Genomic DNA, 15,177 nt, shown 5'->3' with positions numbered 1-15,177 from the left:
TGTGGTGAAGGACAGTTTAAAAGGTGCTAAAAAAAGACAAAAAAGAATGCATATGTTTGTATTGAGCCAAAATTATCTGAGGGTTAAACACATTAGAATTCACATTTAGACTAACAACAGTGGGAAGTACACTCCCATTACTAAAGAAAATAATATGAGCTCTACTTAATATGTTTGAATGTTACACACTTAATTAGCTACCACTGCCATTTAGTCTGAGGTAGAAACATTTATGGTATTTGTTTCTATTTTGGCGTCAATTAAAAACATCTTACATCAGGGAGAAAGCCACTGATGTGACTGAGAGAAATAACATATATCATGACTTCACCAAAGAGAGCTCTTTCTCCAAGGCAACTTGATGCAAATCGTGCAGCTGCTTGTCATCTGTCAAACAAATCAACGCAAAGCCATGCAAACAGGTTGTTTCTATGCTCACAGGTTGTCTTCTCTTTGGGAAGTGGGTGTGAAGCCAAGGCTCTAATGTGACTGGATGGGATGATTTTGATTATCGGCTGACGTTAATGCATACAATAAATGTCAGGAAGCCTGGGGCAGTAGGATCTGATCTCCTGTTACATGGGATGTACTACATTTAGTACAAAACTGTATCTTACTTGTGAGTCCACTAACAATATAAACTGAAGTGGCCAGTCCACTGCTAGTATAAACTTTGATGTGATTTACTGATATTATCTACACTGAACTATCAAATGAAGTGCTGCTGTAATCAAATGTAAGCATCCATAAATGATAATTCAGCTCAATACACAATAATGATTACTCCATACAAAGAAATGTTTGTAACCTTATTTGAATTTCAAATAGTGCTAAAGGACGCAGGGTGTTTCCTTGTCTTCTGCCCAGTGCATGCTGGGATAGACTGCACCTCCCTCAACAGAAGTAAAAACAGATGGATACTTTAAGGACCAGATGATCCACTAGTGAAACTACTGCACAATGATTCTTTTTGCTTATATCATCTCATATACAGTATAATACTTGGACATACAGGATCATTTTTCAACTCCCCACTACAGCCTTTGGAACACAACTTGTAATGTGGAATAATTTTGACTCCTAATGGGTTTAGTTTGTGAAGAATCCTACATAAATAATCAATTAATTAAAATGATTAATATGTATGAGGGTTTAGAACAGTATGGTATGACTAAGAAGTCCAATGCCATGCCCACTTATGTTAAGTTGTTCCTGCAAAACAGAGAGAAGGGTCTGTCTGCCGTCTCGCAGGATACTCAACATACCTACTTTACTCTATGACAAGATAAACCCACTACATTAACTACATGACATGCCCACTGATATTAAATCTGGCCCTTTCCTAAACCTAATCATCCATAGTTTTTGTCTCTTAAACTAACCAAATAGTCTCTGTGTCAATGCCTAACCCAAATATTTTGCCATCTAAAAAGTGGACTCAATTATACCTGCACTTTTTCAAATGCCCAGCAGGGGGCAACTTCACCGTTGCTAAAAGAAGTCTCACTTGATTTGTTATCTCAGTGAACATTCTCATCATAAGTTTTAGGTGTCGGTTGTCAGTTTCAATACTTCTTCAATACAGCATGATGTTAATTTTGTAAATCATGAACTCATTTAGAGGAAACAGAAAATAAAGCAGGGTATGCTTCGTGGCAGGGCTACCTTATGATTGTCAGGTTGCTACCACTGCGCACTGTGTGTTTTCTTCTTTGACCCTTTCAGTGTTTTTAGCTCATCAGAGTTCACCGCATTATGGTCGCCTTAAAATGTCTTGTTCAGTGTTTTGTTGGACTAAAAGACACTAATTGTCTGCTGTCCATTTAAAGATTGATTTCCCCTTGCTAATCAAGCTAGCTAGTTAGTGCTAGTGTAAGCTAATGGCCTAGCGTCGAACTCCCTTTAGTTCTGAGCATGCGTTGGTTTCACAAGACCAATATGGCAACGACCAAAACTCAACTCAAGGCTTCAAAACGGGACCTCACAAACCAAGGGGTGATGCCACTGTAACTACGTCCACTATCATTGTAATACAGTCTATGACAGCAATATTTGAGTCAGATTGGTACACTTGTGAAGTAACTCATCACTTAATAGTACAGTGACACACATTGAGGCATTTTGTCATTATGTGGTTTTATTTAAAAAATATATGTTTTGTGCAGATTTTTTTCTTTTTTTACAGAATACAAAAAAAATTATTAATCAGGAAATATACTGTATATATATTACATACATCTACTAACAACATTTTACACAAACTTGGAAACCAGACAGAAATATGAAACCATTTGTCATTCTGCATGTGGAAACTTCCTGTGACGATGATTCAACACACACTGGAGCCGACCGGTTTCTTATTGTCCCCTCCTTCCTCTCATATCTTGAAACAACATTTGTTCAGATCAAATGGCCAGCGCAGGCTGTGATTTATACTACTGCCCATTTTATTACTGGCATACTCTCCAGGAAGCCAACAAGTGTGTGTGTATGCATGTAAAGACCCAACAGTACTGTGTTCGGAAGATGGGTCTTTTGCAGGGGAAATCTAGTATGTTTGGGACCCAGTTGAGAAAGTTACGACACACATCTTGTCAGTCCATCAATACTCAATATAGTCTAATAAACAGGACAGATGTGGAGGTTGTAGAAGCAGGTAGGTGACGATAACTTCTCAAAAAGACTTCATGTTATCACTGAGGCGGTCCTGGAATATATATATAAAAAAACAAGGCAGATTAAACATCCAGTTGGAAGTATTAGAAGAATACTTGAGAAATAAAAGTCCTTTAGCAATCACAAAAAAGCCAATGGCAAGGTGATGTGCTTTTCTTGGTCTTACAAACTCTGAAAACTCTGTATTTTCATAGAAACAATCCCTGAATGAAGCACTTCAATTACAATAACAGCCTCCACTCTGGAATGATGCTGTCTGTGTCCAGGTTCCCTACACTACCCAGCATGCTCCAGTGATTTAAAAGCTGTTTTGATAGGAGGGATTGCACCATACAGGGGTTACCAAACAACCAAGGAAAGGGGCTTTCCTGTCAAAACACTGTCCCTATCCAGCTTAGCAGTGCCAAGGTAAAGAAGCATGAAATGAGTCTTCCATTGCCTAAAGTGGGGAAGGAAAAGAAAGGAAGGAACAAAGGACTTCAGAGGGCAAATGTGCTCCGCAGCCTCGCTATTTTTCTGTCTGGTGTCTCTGCTCGTTTGGCCATCGTTCTGTCTGTTCTCATGACCTCAGCCGTTCTGGAGATCTAGTGGCAAACCACAAGATGGCCAAGTCCACTTTCCTGTTTGCCAAAGTAAGCAGCTACACAACGGTCAAAGGAGAGAAGAGTGTAACTGAGAGAAGAACCACGTAAGAGTAAAGGGAGGTGAGGGTGTTTGTGTGAAATTATGGGATCTTCACCAAAAAAGACATTCCTCAAGTGAATCTGAACACATTTTAGCTTTAAAGTGGTAGCGTATCAAATCTCATACCTTACAGGTAGTTTCTAATATAGAACATATAGGTTGTGACGTATGATAATTAAAGACAACTCACAAAAGCTCAAAACAAGAAATTTATTCTGAAGTGCTGTAAAGCGTCACACCACTAGAGGGCAGCGTTAAATGCTAAATGCATATCGTGTGAAAGCTTAGTGAGTTTTTCTTTGTGTGTGTGTATGTGTGTGTGTGTGTGTGTGTGTGTGTGTGTGTGTGTGTTTGTTACCTGTCCTATCAAGGAGGTTTTGCCTGGCTCTGACAAAGGCCAGGATATTGGCATCAATCTCATCGTCTCCAGTCAAAGGAATAGAGGTGTATGGGAGCGAGGTGGTGGATAGGGCCCTGCAATATACATGCATATAATGTATTATAACAATGTCAGCACAAGTTCTTCAGTCACAAGTTCACAAATCAGGATTTTTGTATTCTCTAACTGTATATGTGTGTGTGTGTTGACCACCAGCAGACCCAACCCACTTCTTCTTTTCAGAGACTGTAGCAGGCTCAGTCTTACTGTTATAGAGAAGATTTTTGTGTCTTTTTGTTATGAATCAAGAAGACCTAATAGATCTGTTGGTACTAATGAGTTTTCTCTCTCGTACAGTACAAATATGTTATTTTCAACTATTGTATTTGAATAGTTCTGCAAACTGAGGTCCACAAACAGTCTTGGAATTGCATGAATTGGGTGTTGATGTAAGTCCCCGTAGTAGCATTTCATTATAGTGAGAGCATTTTTTGAAACTTGACCTCACTGTGTAAAATGACCTATTATGACCTCTAAGATAATCAGCCTCATGCAAAACTGGAAACCTAGAGCATGCAGAGGATGAATGGCTTTTCTTAGGCATACTGGCAATAAGCAGGTTTCCCAGTAGTTATAGAACAGAAGTGCTCGCCATCCAATTGCAGAAAAACACAATTCTTGCAGAAATTTCCACACACATTTTTGATACCTTTGATCTTAATGTGGTATTTTGGTAAAAAAAAAAAAAAAAAGGAAAATTGAGCAGAAATCATCATATTGTTCCAGGCCCTTATACACTTCCAATAAACTAACTTTTATTACAGATTCGTAACAAAAACCTGCCACACAGTGGTAAGCAGGAAACAAATCTTCAGGTTCCCAGCTTATAGATGATCTACACCACATCTTTGCGACTTCTACTGCTGACCTGCTATATCCCCCTAAATAACCCATGTCCCTCACTCCTACCCCTCTAAAAAGGGGGGTTCAACAGCAAGGGCATAAAAGCCACTGTTGTAAAATGCTAGAAACGTAAACAGCTCCTTATTTCATGCAACCTCTGTATAAAACAATAATATCTCTGTCAGTGGTTTCTGGGGAGACGAACAAAAAGCATATATGTTATTCACTGAGTGTTTTACTGTGGTTGTAAAACAACAGAAGCAGCAGCAGCAGCAGCAGCAGCAACAGCAGCAGCAGCAGCAACAGCAGCAACAGCAGCAGCAGCAGCAACAGCAGCGATGAAGCGCTACTTCCGGTCTTTGATTTGTTAATAGAGTTGAGACATTACTTCACAAAGAAATAAAAAAGTTATGGCCACGTTCATAAGTGGAAAGAAAACAGTGAACAGCTATAAAATCTACAGGTTGAGACTGTATGTATAGACCTAAGAGTTGCTGAAAACACAAGGAATAGGCTACTGTATTGTTTGCATTAGTGTGCACACTGTGCACACAGTGTTGAACATGCACACATTTTAAACTAAATCAGCACAGTTTACTTATTGTTTCAATTGTTTTTACACTGTGCCACATTTCTAGAGGCCCTATAATAATAAGAGACCCCAGTGACGTTATTTATTTCTGAACCACACAGCTTAATCACAACCTTTCCTGACATTAGGGCATGAGCTGGATGTTGATTACAGACAGTCATAGAAAGCTACAAGTATGTTCAATTTAGGTGCTATAATTTCATGAAAAACCAAATCTCCATGTACCTCCACTCAGATGATGGAGTGGAGTCAGTCACCCTCCCATCCAGGAATGGATCATGACCTGCTGGGTCAGCCGTCAAGGGCGGTACACTTTTGGGGATGAAGCTTCTGAAATCCACACAAATAAAAGACAAGGACAAAGTGTAACATGGAGTATAATCTGGTGGTACCTCACAGGAAACAAAAAAGAGATTAAGTGAAGCTAAGCTGACCCGAGGTCCTGAACAGTGGTGGTACGGTCCATATTTGGGTCTGGGCCTTGTGGGGAGCCTCTCATAGTGCTGCTCAGACCAGGTACACTATACAACAAGTGAGGAGATCATTTCATAAATATTGTTACACCATAATTCCACAGATTAGCCGTATATTGCTCTGTAGGTGCAATAAATTAATATGCCCATACTTAACTCATATAGTGGCTCTACAGTAGGTACTCGCTGTATCTCTGGAGTCTCCACTCATTCTCTATGTTTCTCAGTGTTATCACATACATGTGCTTGTTTTAACCACAAGAGGGCACAACAATGCAGAGTAGTTATCACTCTGCAAGAGGTTTTTGCAGGTTTACCAAGTTACAGTTTTTCTCAGTCGCTTTGGTGCATTTCTCACATTACTATTAACATTTGCACAACAGTTAATACATTTCTCAAAACAATTAGTACAAACTGCAAAACCTAGTTGATAACCTGTAAAAGCATGTCACTTGCTCAAAATGGATAGCTCATTCCTCAAAAGCAAGTATTCATGTCAATGAAAGTGTCAGTGACATCAAGATGAAAAGTCCTGACACCATGTTTATGAACAAGATAGTCAAATGGCTTTGTTATGTTTTCATTATGACATTACTCTGTAAATGTTTACCAATGCGAAAAAAGTTAGATCTTGGTGACGCTACCTGAAAATGCTCAAGACAGCACTGTATAGTATTTGCACAGCCATTTGAAAACTACAGTAAAGTTACACATTACTGTATTTAGTAAGGTACAACACACTGAATATGTATGTTTCACATTTTTATTGCATATGCCCTTTTCAATTCTAATTTGTTCACAGCATTGTGCAAAAGGAAAAAAAAAACAACCTTATTTACAACAAACTGAGCTGCGACACTACTGTGACACTGTACCGAGCTGTGCACAGTACAGTGTCACAGTAGAAATGGTCCACACTATGTCCTGCTTGGTTCATATATGCTTGTAAGTGGCTTATCATTGGTTGCAAATTATGCTTCACACGCCCCTTCTCATCAGTGAAAGCTGAGGTTCACCTGAGAGAAATGTATTCAATTCCAGAGACATTTTCAGTTAAAAATAAAGATTTTAAAAAATATATAAAATTTGCTTGACAGATTTTGGCAACTAGTTCAATATTTTTATATGTAATAACTCAAGCAATGAAATGAGGACTATTAGTTTTATATGGAATGACTATTCAGCATTCACAAGTATAGTTAATTTTGACTGGTATGACATAAGCAATCATAATGTTATAAAACAGAGAGTTGTATGAAAGCAATTGATGCAGGTCTAAAAGCATTGGCAATTAAGGTAAGGAATGAGAAACTGCTACTATGATGTGAAGAAATGACTAAATGTTGTGGACGTTGAAATAACTGTTGTGCAAATGTTAATATTGATGTGAGAAATGCACCAAAGCGACTGAGAGAAACTGTCAATTTCAGACTCTATAGACCTTTTAAATGCCACATAGAATGCAATGTAATACATGCTTCAGTATGAAAGTATGATGGAAACCCAGTAGGAATGATATGGCCCAGAATTATTCATTATTATATCATATTTATTTCCCAGGAATATATAACAATAACCCCTGATGAGATATGTAATTATATTAATGCAAGCTCGACTCAGGTAAGTGGAGGAGATAATGAATTTTCTAGCAGTTGTAGCGACATTGTTTGCTCCAGATCTGACAGTGTTACTGAAACCCCACACAAAAGATTTAACAGCTTCCTACGTTATGAAATCTGACTTTTAGTCCATAAGGGTGTAACGTCTTCTGACAGCCTATAATCAGACAAAAAAAAAAAGGAAACTAACTACAGCAGGAAAGAGAACATTTTCAACCTTTCATAAAAACAAATTAAAATCCTTCAAGAGTCGTATTTGAGGAAACTGAATTTTGTGTTCTTTAAGAGTAGTGAAGATGGACAATGTCTGGATGCATGTTGTGGTCACTGATTCTGTGAAAAAATATCATAATGCTGTCATATACATCTGACAGACTTCTGGCAGACTCTAAGTGTTAAATAGCATGGCTGATGTGTTTTCTTAGGCACACTTGGACATTTTCCATTGAATTCTGAATTATTGCAGAAAATAAGTTCTGTAGCAAACAAACATTTATAATACTTACATGCTTTCTTTTGTAAAATAACTATCACAAATAATTGCCACTTTTATGATTTCTGAAGCATAGGTGCAATCGCTGCTGCAACACTCTATATATTCGTAGTTGATGAGGAGAAAAAACACAGTGACATTACATTTCAACATTTGTTCAGTACGGAAATGAGCACTGAGGAGCTGCAAGTTGTTGACCATTAATCAAGAGCTGTTTAAGCACATGGTGAGAGGGTAAAAATAACATTAATGAATGTGAGAGGGGAAGATGTTTCTCCTTGTAACTTGGATGCTTTGTTTTTGTTACCAATCAGCTCAGCAGAGACTCAAAATGAATGCTTAATGAAATAACCACTGCATCTAATGGTATGCTCACACCAGGTGTGAAGCAAATTTTCACCTCACTTTACCCACATGAGTTTGCTTTAATAATATCATCCGGAGGTGCATTAAAACAGACTGCTGGTATGGTGTTACCACAGCGGTATGCACCCAAACTAAACACATTGAGCTGTTTTTCATTTCATTGCAATAAATGGATAAAAAGGTTTCCAGAAAAAACAACAACAGGATGCCTGATGTGTTAAAAGTCTGAAGTCAACAACAACTCTTTAAGTGTTTGTTTTCGGAATTAAGATTTGTTCAACTTGTGCAAATATGCAAGATGTGTCTTTTGCAAGATGCTGCATGAAAAAATTCAGCTCGCCTCCAGTGTGAACACACCATAAAGGCAAACATCCACATTTTTCACAAGTCTACATTTGCATCTGTTGGAAACATAAAATTATTCAAACACATACAACAACAAAGGTTGTTTACTACCCTCATATAGACCAGTCTCCCCTATAAAACCCAATATAGGGCCTTTGTACAGGCAGCAAAATATGACTCATATTTATGTTTTAGACTGTCCTCTACCGCCATCTTGCTGATATAGTAGCAGTGATTGATGGAGTTTAAATGGCAGATGATTTATGTAACTTCCATGGCTCACTTCGTCTGTGTAACTACTTCACTTCCGGCATTTATGTACATTTATTTACTGTTTAAACTGTCTTTTTTAATGCCTAACCAGGAAGTTTTATTCCTGTTGTATTCTGTCTTGTTGTTAAGTCTGTGTGTTTCACCCATCTATCATTCCTTTGGAGACTTTGTAGCTCTTTATACTACATCATCAGAAGGAGCCTTCTTGTTTACTCGTCATAATTACTATGGCCACTAGAGGCTGTTGCCTAACAATAAACATTGATATGGGTTGTAATGAGCTGCTTGTAAAAAAGACAACAAAAAAACAGTCATCATCAATAAAAAATGTCTTACCGAAAGCCTGGAGTGCGAGGTGAAGATGGCTGCAAGGTCCCACTTGTCAACTCTGTGCGATGTCTAGCTGAGGCCTCTGACTCCTAATCACAATCATTGAGAAATTACTCAACTACTTCTGGGACACTTCTCTGTAAAAACATCATTCCGCACTGTTGACATTTAAACACAATGTGGCCATATGTGACTTACATCTCAACAGAACAGAAGACCTTGGGTGCTTTTGTGTTGTCTAGCTCCAATATATCTTTTACCCCAAGTCTGATCAATTACATGTGTACTGTTTTCCAAAAACACAAATAGATGGTTGAACAAAGCTGTTGGATGCAAATAAACTGGCAAGGAAAACAGCCTGCTTCCTGCTTAAAAACTGCACATGTAAAGTCTGTCTGTTAGACTTCCTCCTCTTTCCATTTGTCATTCAGTGATAAATTCCCAAATCCTGCTCAGATGTGAGTGAGATATTGTTCTCCACATCTGACCAGTGTCTGCTGGTCAGATGTTGCTGCTTAACATCTTCTTTGTGGCTGGTTTCCGAAATGTGCAGAACAGCTATTAAGGCCAAGCAAAATGTGTGAGATCAGAGACTTCATTGTCTGGAAGTGTTCTTAATTTAAGAATTTTCTGCTCATCTTTCTCTTTGAGCAAACATTATCTGTCTCAATAATGTGCAAGTCTCTTAAGTATTCAAGCACGGACAATATTATTTAGGAGGAAATAAACACTGACGCATTTCTTATCCCCCGCTGTGTTGCTGAAAAACACCATGAACATATTGTCCTTGTTAGGCCTCGAACTGCCTAGACCGTATTGATGCTGTCGCTGTGCTGCCTCTAAGCTGCTCTCCAGGCCCTTGTTTGGGTCTCATGGAATTCTGTAAAAATGAGTTCCTGTGTATTTTCCTCCTACATATCTTCCCACCAGGGCCTGTTCAGCATGATGCTGCACAGAGGCTGCAAGGGTCACACTGGTGCCGTAAAAGCCTCCGAAGTCAGAGACACATGCGTATCGACTTACACACTAACGTGTCCGTGGAGGCCGATATTCGGAAAACACACAAAAGAAAACATCCATAACTACAGAGACAAATATGAACAGACACTGCCTTCCTGGCTAACTTCAGAAACATATCTTTAACACACGAGTCTTGCCGTTATGTCATGCCTACAGAAGGTTTATGTGGTGTTGTCACATAGATAGGTAGAGAAAAAGTGAGGTCCGTCACCTGCACGCTGGAAGCCTCCTCGCTCCACCACTTATGGAAATCCTTTTGGAGCTTGACCTTTGCCCTCTCCAACAACAGCTGCAGGTGCTCAATCTCTGTCCTCAGCACTTTTAGACGACCAATGTTGCCTTTGTAACTGACAGGGGATATTAGCAGCACCAAATTAATCTCTTGTCCACGTTACACAGCATCTGCTGTGTCTAATCAATCTAAGCAGTGTCTTGGGAAAAACTATAAAAACATTTGGTCTGTAATACATTAAAATACACTTTTACTGCACTCACGCCTTTTTTTCTTGCTCAATGTGTTTGCACAGGTTTTCTTCCACCAGGTCGACATCATCCTCAACCACTGGGTGATTCCCCATTACACCTATGGCAGAATTGGAGGCAAGGCATGGCAAATGACAGATAAAATGTGGACATTAATAGACATACAGAACTGTGAAAAAGTCTTAGGCAGTTGTGAAAAAATGAATTGATGCTGATTTGAAAGCAAAGGGTGGTCAGATCAAATATTGATTTGATATTCGATTTTTCTTCTGTTTACTTACTTTGCATTTTGTTAATTGATAAAAAATAAACTATTAACATTCTATTTTTAAAAGCATTCTTATTCTACAGCATGTTTTCACACCTGCCTAAGACTTTTGCACAGTACTGTATAATAGCTAGGTAATAGAGTAATAATTATTTATTTTTTTGGTTCATGTGAATGCATTTCACTGCAAAGATGTTTTAAGGGATGACCCTGCATAATAGAAGCCAGGCTGCTGTGAAGTGTTCTCTGATGCACGACTCAAAATAACAACAAAAGCCTTTGGCGCCTGAACTGGAGGGAGATATTTGTGTGCTTTACGACCAGATTTCCTCATCAAAGCATTTATGTTGCTGATCAAAACAGTCAGAGGAGAGTAAATGAAGGAGTCTTAGAGTTGTGACGCCCAGTTTTTGGTCACTAAGCTTTCAGTCAGCAAGGACTACTGCAGAGGCTTTCAAGTGGGTGCTGCGCCACATACGGTACAAGAGCACCCACAATGCGCTAACAATGTTTACCACCCCACTTTGGAAGGAGTTCAATATCAAAAAGATGGTAAACAGAGTTTCTGTTTGTGAAAGCTTTGTTCATCTTTCCAGCTGAGGAGGCTGATTATTGTTTAAACCTGGATTCTCAGTTAAGTTCTACAAAAGGCACGAGTGCAATATGATGTGGAGATTTAGCTTATGATGCATGTGTTTCCTTCAAGAGTCCATGCATTGTTAAGCTGTTGGCGTGGGAAGATGGAGTTCAATATTATGCTTCTCTCTAAAGACACATTGTTCAGGTTTTGCTGAGGGACTATACAGTGTCAGTTTGAACTCACCATGAGCTGCCCTCTGCCTCCTCTGCATCTCTAACTGCTTCTTCAAATCATCTGAGAAAAAGAGAGTGGAGAAAAAAGACAATAGACACCATTTTTATGTTCTTTTAGAGTGCTAAGCCCCAAATACAAAAGAAACATCTTCAAATAACCTTTAACATTTATAAAGAGAGACATTCATCACAGGGCAGAGGATGATTAATTGCAAGAATGGACTTACTCCTGCATGTTTTGCACATTTTGAAACAAACCATAATGCAAGGAACCCCTCTCAGGGCCAAAGAAATCTTATACAGATTATCAGTAAACTACTGAATGTGCAACATGCTTAGGGCAGCAGAGGTAAAACATAAATCAACAGGGCGGGAAAACCCAACCAACAACAGAGTGCATTATGGGGAAGGATGATAGAGGGTACTTTTAATTTCAATGGTGATTTATATGTAAATGATGAATGTTTGAATGTGATTGGTAGCTTGACTTCAAAGTGCTGAAATTGTGTCTCTCTCTGAGTACAGAGCAGTCATTTATCCTCAGTGGAACTGACTGCAACCATGCCATGAAGCATCGTCAACAGTAAATATAACAGCAATTTTCCTCTTGCTGGTGTAATGTCATGACTCAAACCCTTAGTGTTTCACCCCTTTTATAGAGAACTGGCGGTTGGGGCAGTGGATTTTTAGGGGGAGAAAGAAGGTCAGCAGTAGATGCCACATAGAAGTGGTATACACCATCCAGAAGCTTGGAGCCTGAAGATTGATTTGAGATTTTATAATGATGTAATTAAATGTATTAATGTAATTCATTTATCTGGTTAAATATAATACCAACGTCTTCTCTGTAACCTTAAAACACAGAGCTATCCGCTACAGCCTCAAAAATAAAAACAATTGGACAATTTTGTTCCTGGACCCAGTGGTGTTGATTGTGAAGTAGTTTGGATGAGTTCTCCTAAACTGCACTTGCATCAAAAAGTATGTGCCAAGGTTGCAAGCAGCAACACCTGAAGACAAACAACCGGCCCGTTCCAAACAAGCACATTTTGAACGTTTTGAACAGGCACTGCACTGGTCTTAATTTATGACAGGACTACTCATGAGTTACACACGCCACAGTCACAATGAACTCTTCTGACTCAGACAGACAGGAAGCAACATAAGAAAAGCTTTTCAGGTTGATGCCTCTCTTGTGGTGGTAGTACTGGGTTAACATATATGAATTAATTTGTGTCTGTTCTTCTGTTTTTGCTATTTCTTCCCCTAATTGACATAGTTAATTGCCCCATTGAAGACGTTCAATTTGTAAGGCAATGCTTCAGTGGCAAAGTACAACTGTACTAAAGAAATGGACAATAGTATATTTTATAGGTCATATTTGAGACTATTTCTAGACACTAAATCAGAGTTAGCCATGGAAACATTATTCAGAGATAAGAAAATTAGATAATTTCACATTGACAGTGTGTCAGATTGTGAGTTAAGTGAAAGAGCAGGACAACTATGAGGCAGGCTAAAAGATAAAAGAGACATTGAATGGCAGCTCTGTGGTGAGTTTCCATTACAGTTCCCTCAGGTCTTATATACATGTAGACAGTGCTGTGCTGCAGCTCTTTCTGTAAAATGACCCTGTCGCCAATCTGAAAGCCGAGCTCCAAAAATGAGAAATCCAGATGAAGTATCGTTTTGTAAAAAGAAAAAAAGGGTGTGGGGAGCTACCTTTTCATGTAACACCTCTCATGTGCCATAAAACAGTTGGAGCAGAGCTCTCACTTTGTCAGGAGAAGATGAAGACACTGAAAGCATTTCAACTAACGTATATCCTGCTGAAATGACCTAGAGTAAAGCGGAATCTCTTATAGGAATCCTGGGCTTAATAAGTATGACAATGTTATTATTACAGACTTCGGTTTTACATCAGCTCTCAACATTTCACTGATAAATGTTTAAAAAACTGTTTGCAATCTGCCCATGCAACACACAGACCAACTCATCTTTCACAACTCTTTACAAACACCTTTTTAAATGTAGACCACTATTTGGGGGTTTCAGCAGACAGCAGAGACGTGAATGGATGATGTGAAATGTTACAAATGACACATAGGGACTTATTGTGCCCATGATGACACTGTTTTTCCTAATGACCACAGAGCATGAGCCACGGTTTGGGAACCCCTCACAAAGCTATGTCTTTTCATACAAAGTCTGCAGTTAAAGCAGCTGAGGATGTAAATGAGCTGAGACGCCCTGTGGCTTTACATTGTGGTCAGGTGGGCAGCGCAAGCCTTCTAACAGACATAACTCTCTCAAACATGGCCCATAACTTACAGATACATGGTCTCCTTGTTTCACAATAGCATAAAAGGTTTAGGAAATATTCATGCCATGCGTATGCCATGTTGACAGGGTGAAGAAGTTCTGGGAGCATGTAACAGCAACATAAGGAGCACATGGGAACGACACGACCTGTGTGGCTCCCATCAGTCATGGTGATGAAGCTTCTCAAAACCATAAGGCCGAGCCGCTACACATTATGACTATCTATATTTGTCAGGGTACAACTGTATGAGAGTTCTATTTCCAATCTCAGATGGGGGAGTACATATGTACATATCTCAGTCAACACTATAGACTATCTGGTTAGAACATCCTGTTGAAGCTTAATAGATTTCAACAGTATTTCTGACCTACAATCACAAAAAAAAAATTCCATAAAAGATTAATTTGCATACGTGTCAAGTAATAGTGGTGTGCGGTGTGCTTACTGCAATACTTCATTACACTTGAGTACTCCTATCCGCCTTCCAGGACAAGACTGTGGGCTCCACACCACAACGTCTTCCAAACCACGCAGGGTTTCCCCCCACATCGTCGGGAGACGTGCCGTCGTCTTAAAGGACCGGTGTCAAGCTACAAGCCTCAATAAATATTTGGTGATTCTTGTGGCCTGGAGGTTAAATGTGAGATGCCGCACATTACCACAGCAAGCTCAAGATCCAAGGATCATACATACTCTCCAGCTTCTCAGTATCTGGGTGTGTGTCGATTCAAGTCTATACGAAGAATGAAGGCACAAATAATATGAAAAGCATACTGCATTATAAAGATATCTATAATACATTACAATTTGCTTGTGGAACAGTTTTATTATAGTTGTAGACATAATTAATATGTATAATGCTTCATCACAATGATTGTAACACATTTAATGACTAATGAGGTCAAGTGTAAAGACAGAGCATGGTTAAGCCCCGCCCACACCAGAGGGGAAAAAACAACTAATCTCCACAAAAGACTGAACTTCACTGACTTTGTATGGTAAGAAAAATGAAAAACAGGAAAATGTTAAAAATCTGCTGTGAGGGCGAATAGGCTACCAGCAGAATAATTAATCCATAACTATGTTTTAATAAGCTTCCAAACCCCCCAAAAAGTATTTAAGTGGACACAAGTGGAT

General features: G+C 39.0%; 1 protein-coding gene across 1 annotated transcript in view; it reads right to left on the bottom strand.

Annotated features, from left to right (window-relative positions):
* Positions 1-2,732: 2,732 nt before the first annotated feature.
* kif6 (kinesin family member 6) overlaps positions 2,733-15,177 on the bottom strand; it is a 68,236-nt gene continuing 55,791 nt past the window's right edge. The window contains 9 exon segments of the mRNA XM_059354091.1: positions 2,733-3,075; positions 3,077-3,110; positions 3,715-3,834; positions 5,460-5,564; positions 5,669-5,755; positions 9,140-9,222; positions 10,365-10,500; positions 10,649-10,736; positions 11,728-11,778. Coding sequence (XP_059210074.1) covers positions 3,016-3,075; positions 3,077-3,110; positions 3,715-3,834; positions 5,460-5,564; positions 5,669-5,755; positions 9,140-9,222; positions 10,365-10,500; positions 10,649-10,736; positions 11,728-11,778 — 764 coding nt within the window. The 3' untranslated portion in view covers positions 2,733-3,015.

The sequence above is a fragment of the Centropristis striata genome, chromosome 16 (genome assembly GCF_030273125.1).
Source record: "Centropristis striata isolate RG_2023a ecotype Rhode Island chromosome 16, C.striata_1.0, whole genome shotgun sequence".
Classification (NCBI taxonomy): Eukaryota; Metazoa; Chordata; class Actinopteri; order Perciformes; family Serranidae; genus Centropristis; species Centropristis striata.
This window is presented reverse-complemented; position numbering and strand designations above follow the sequence as displayed.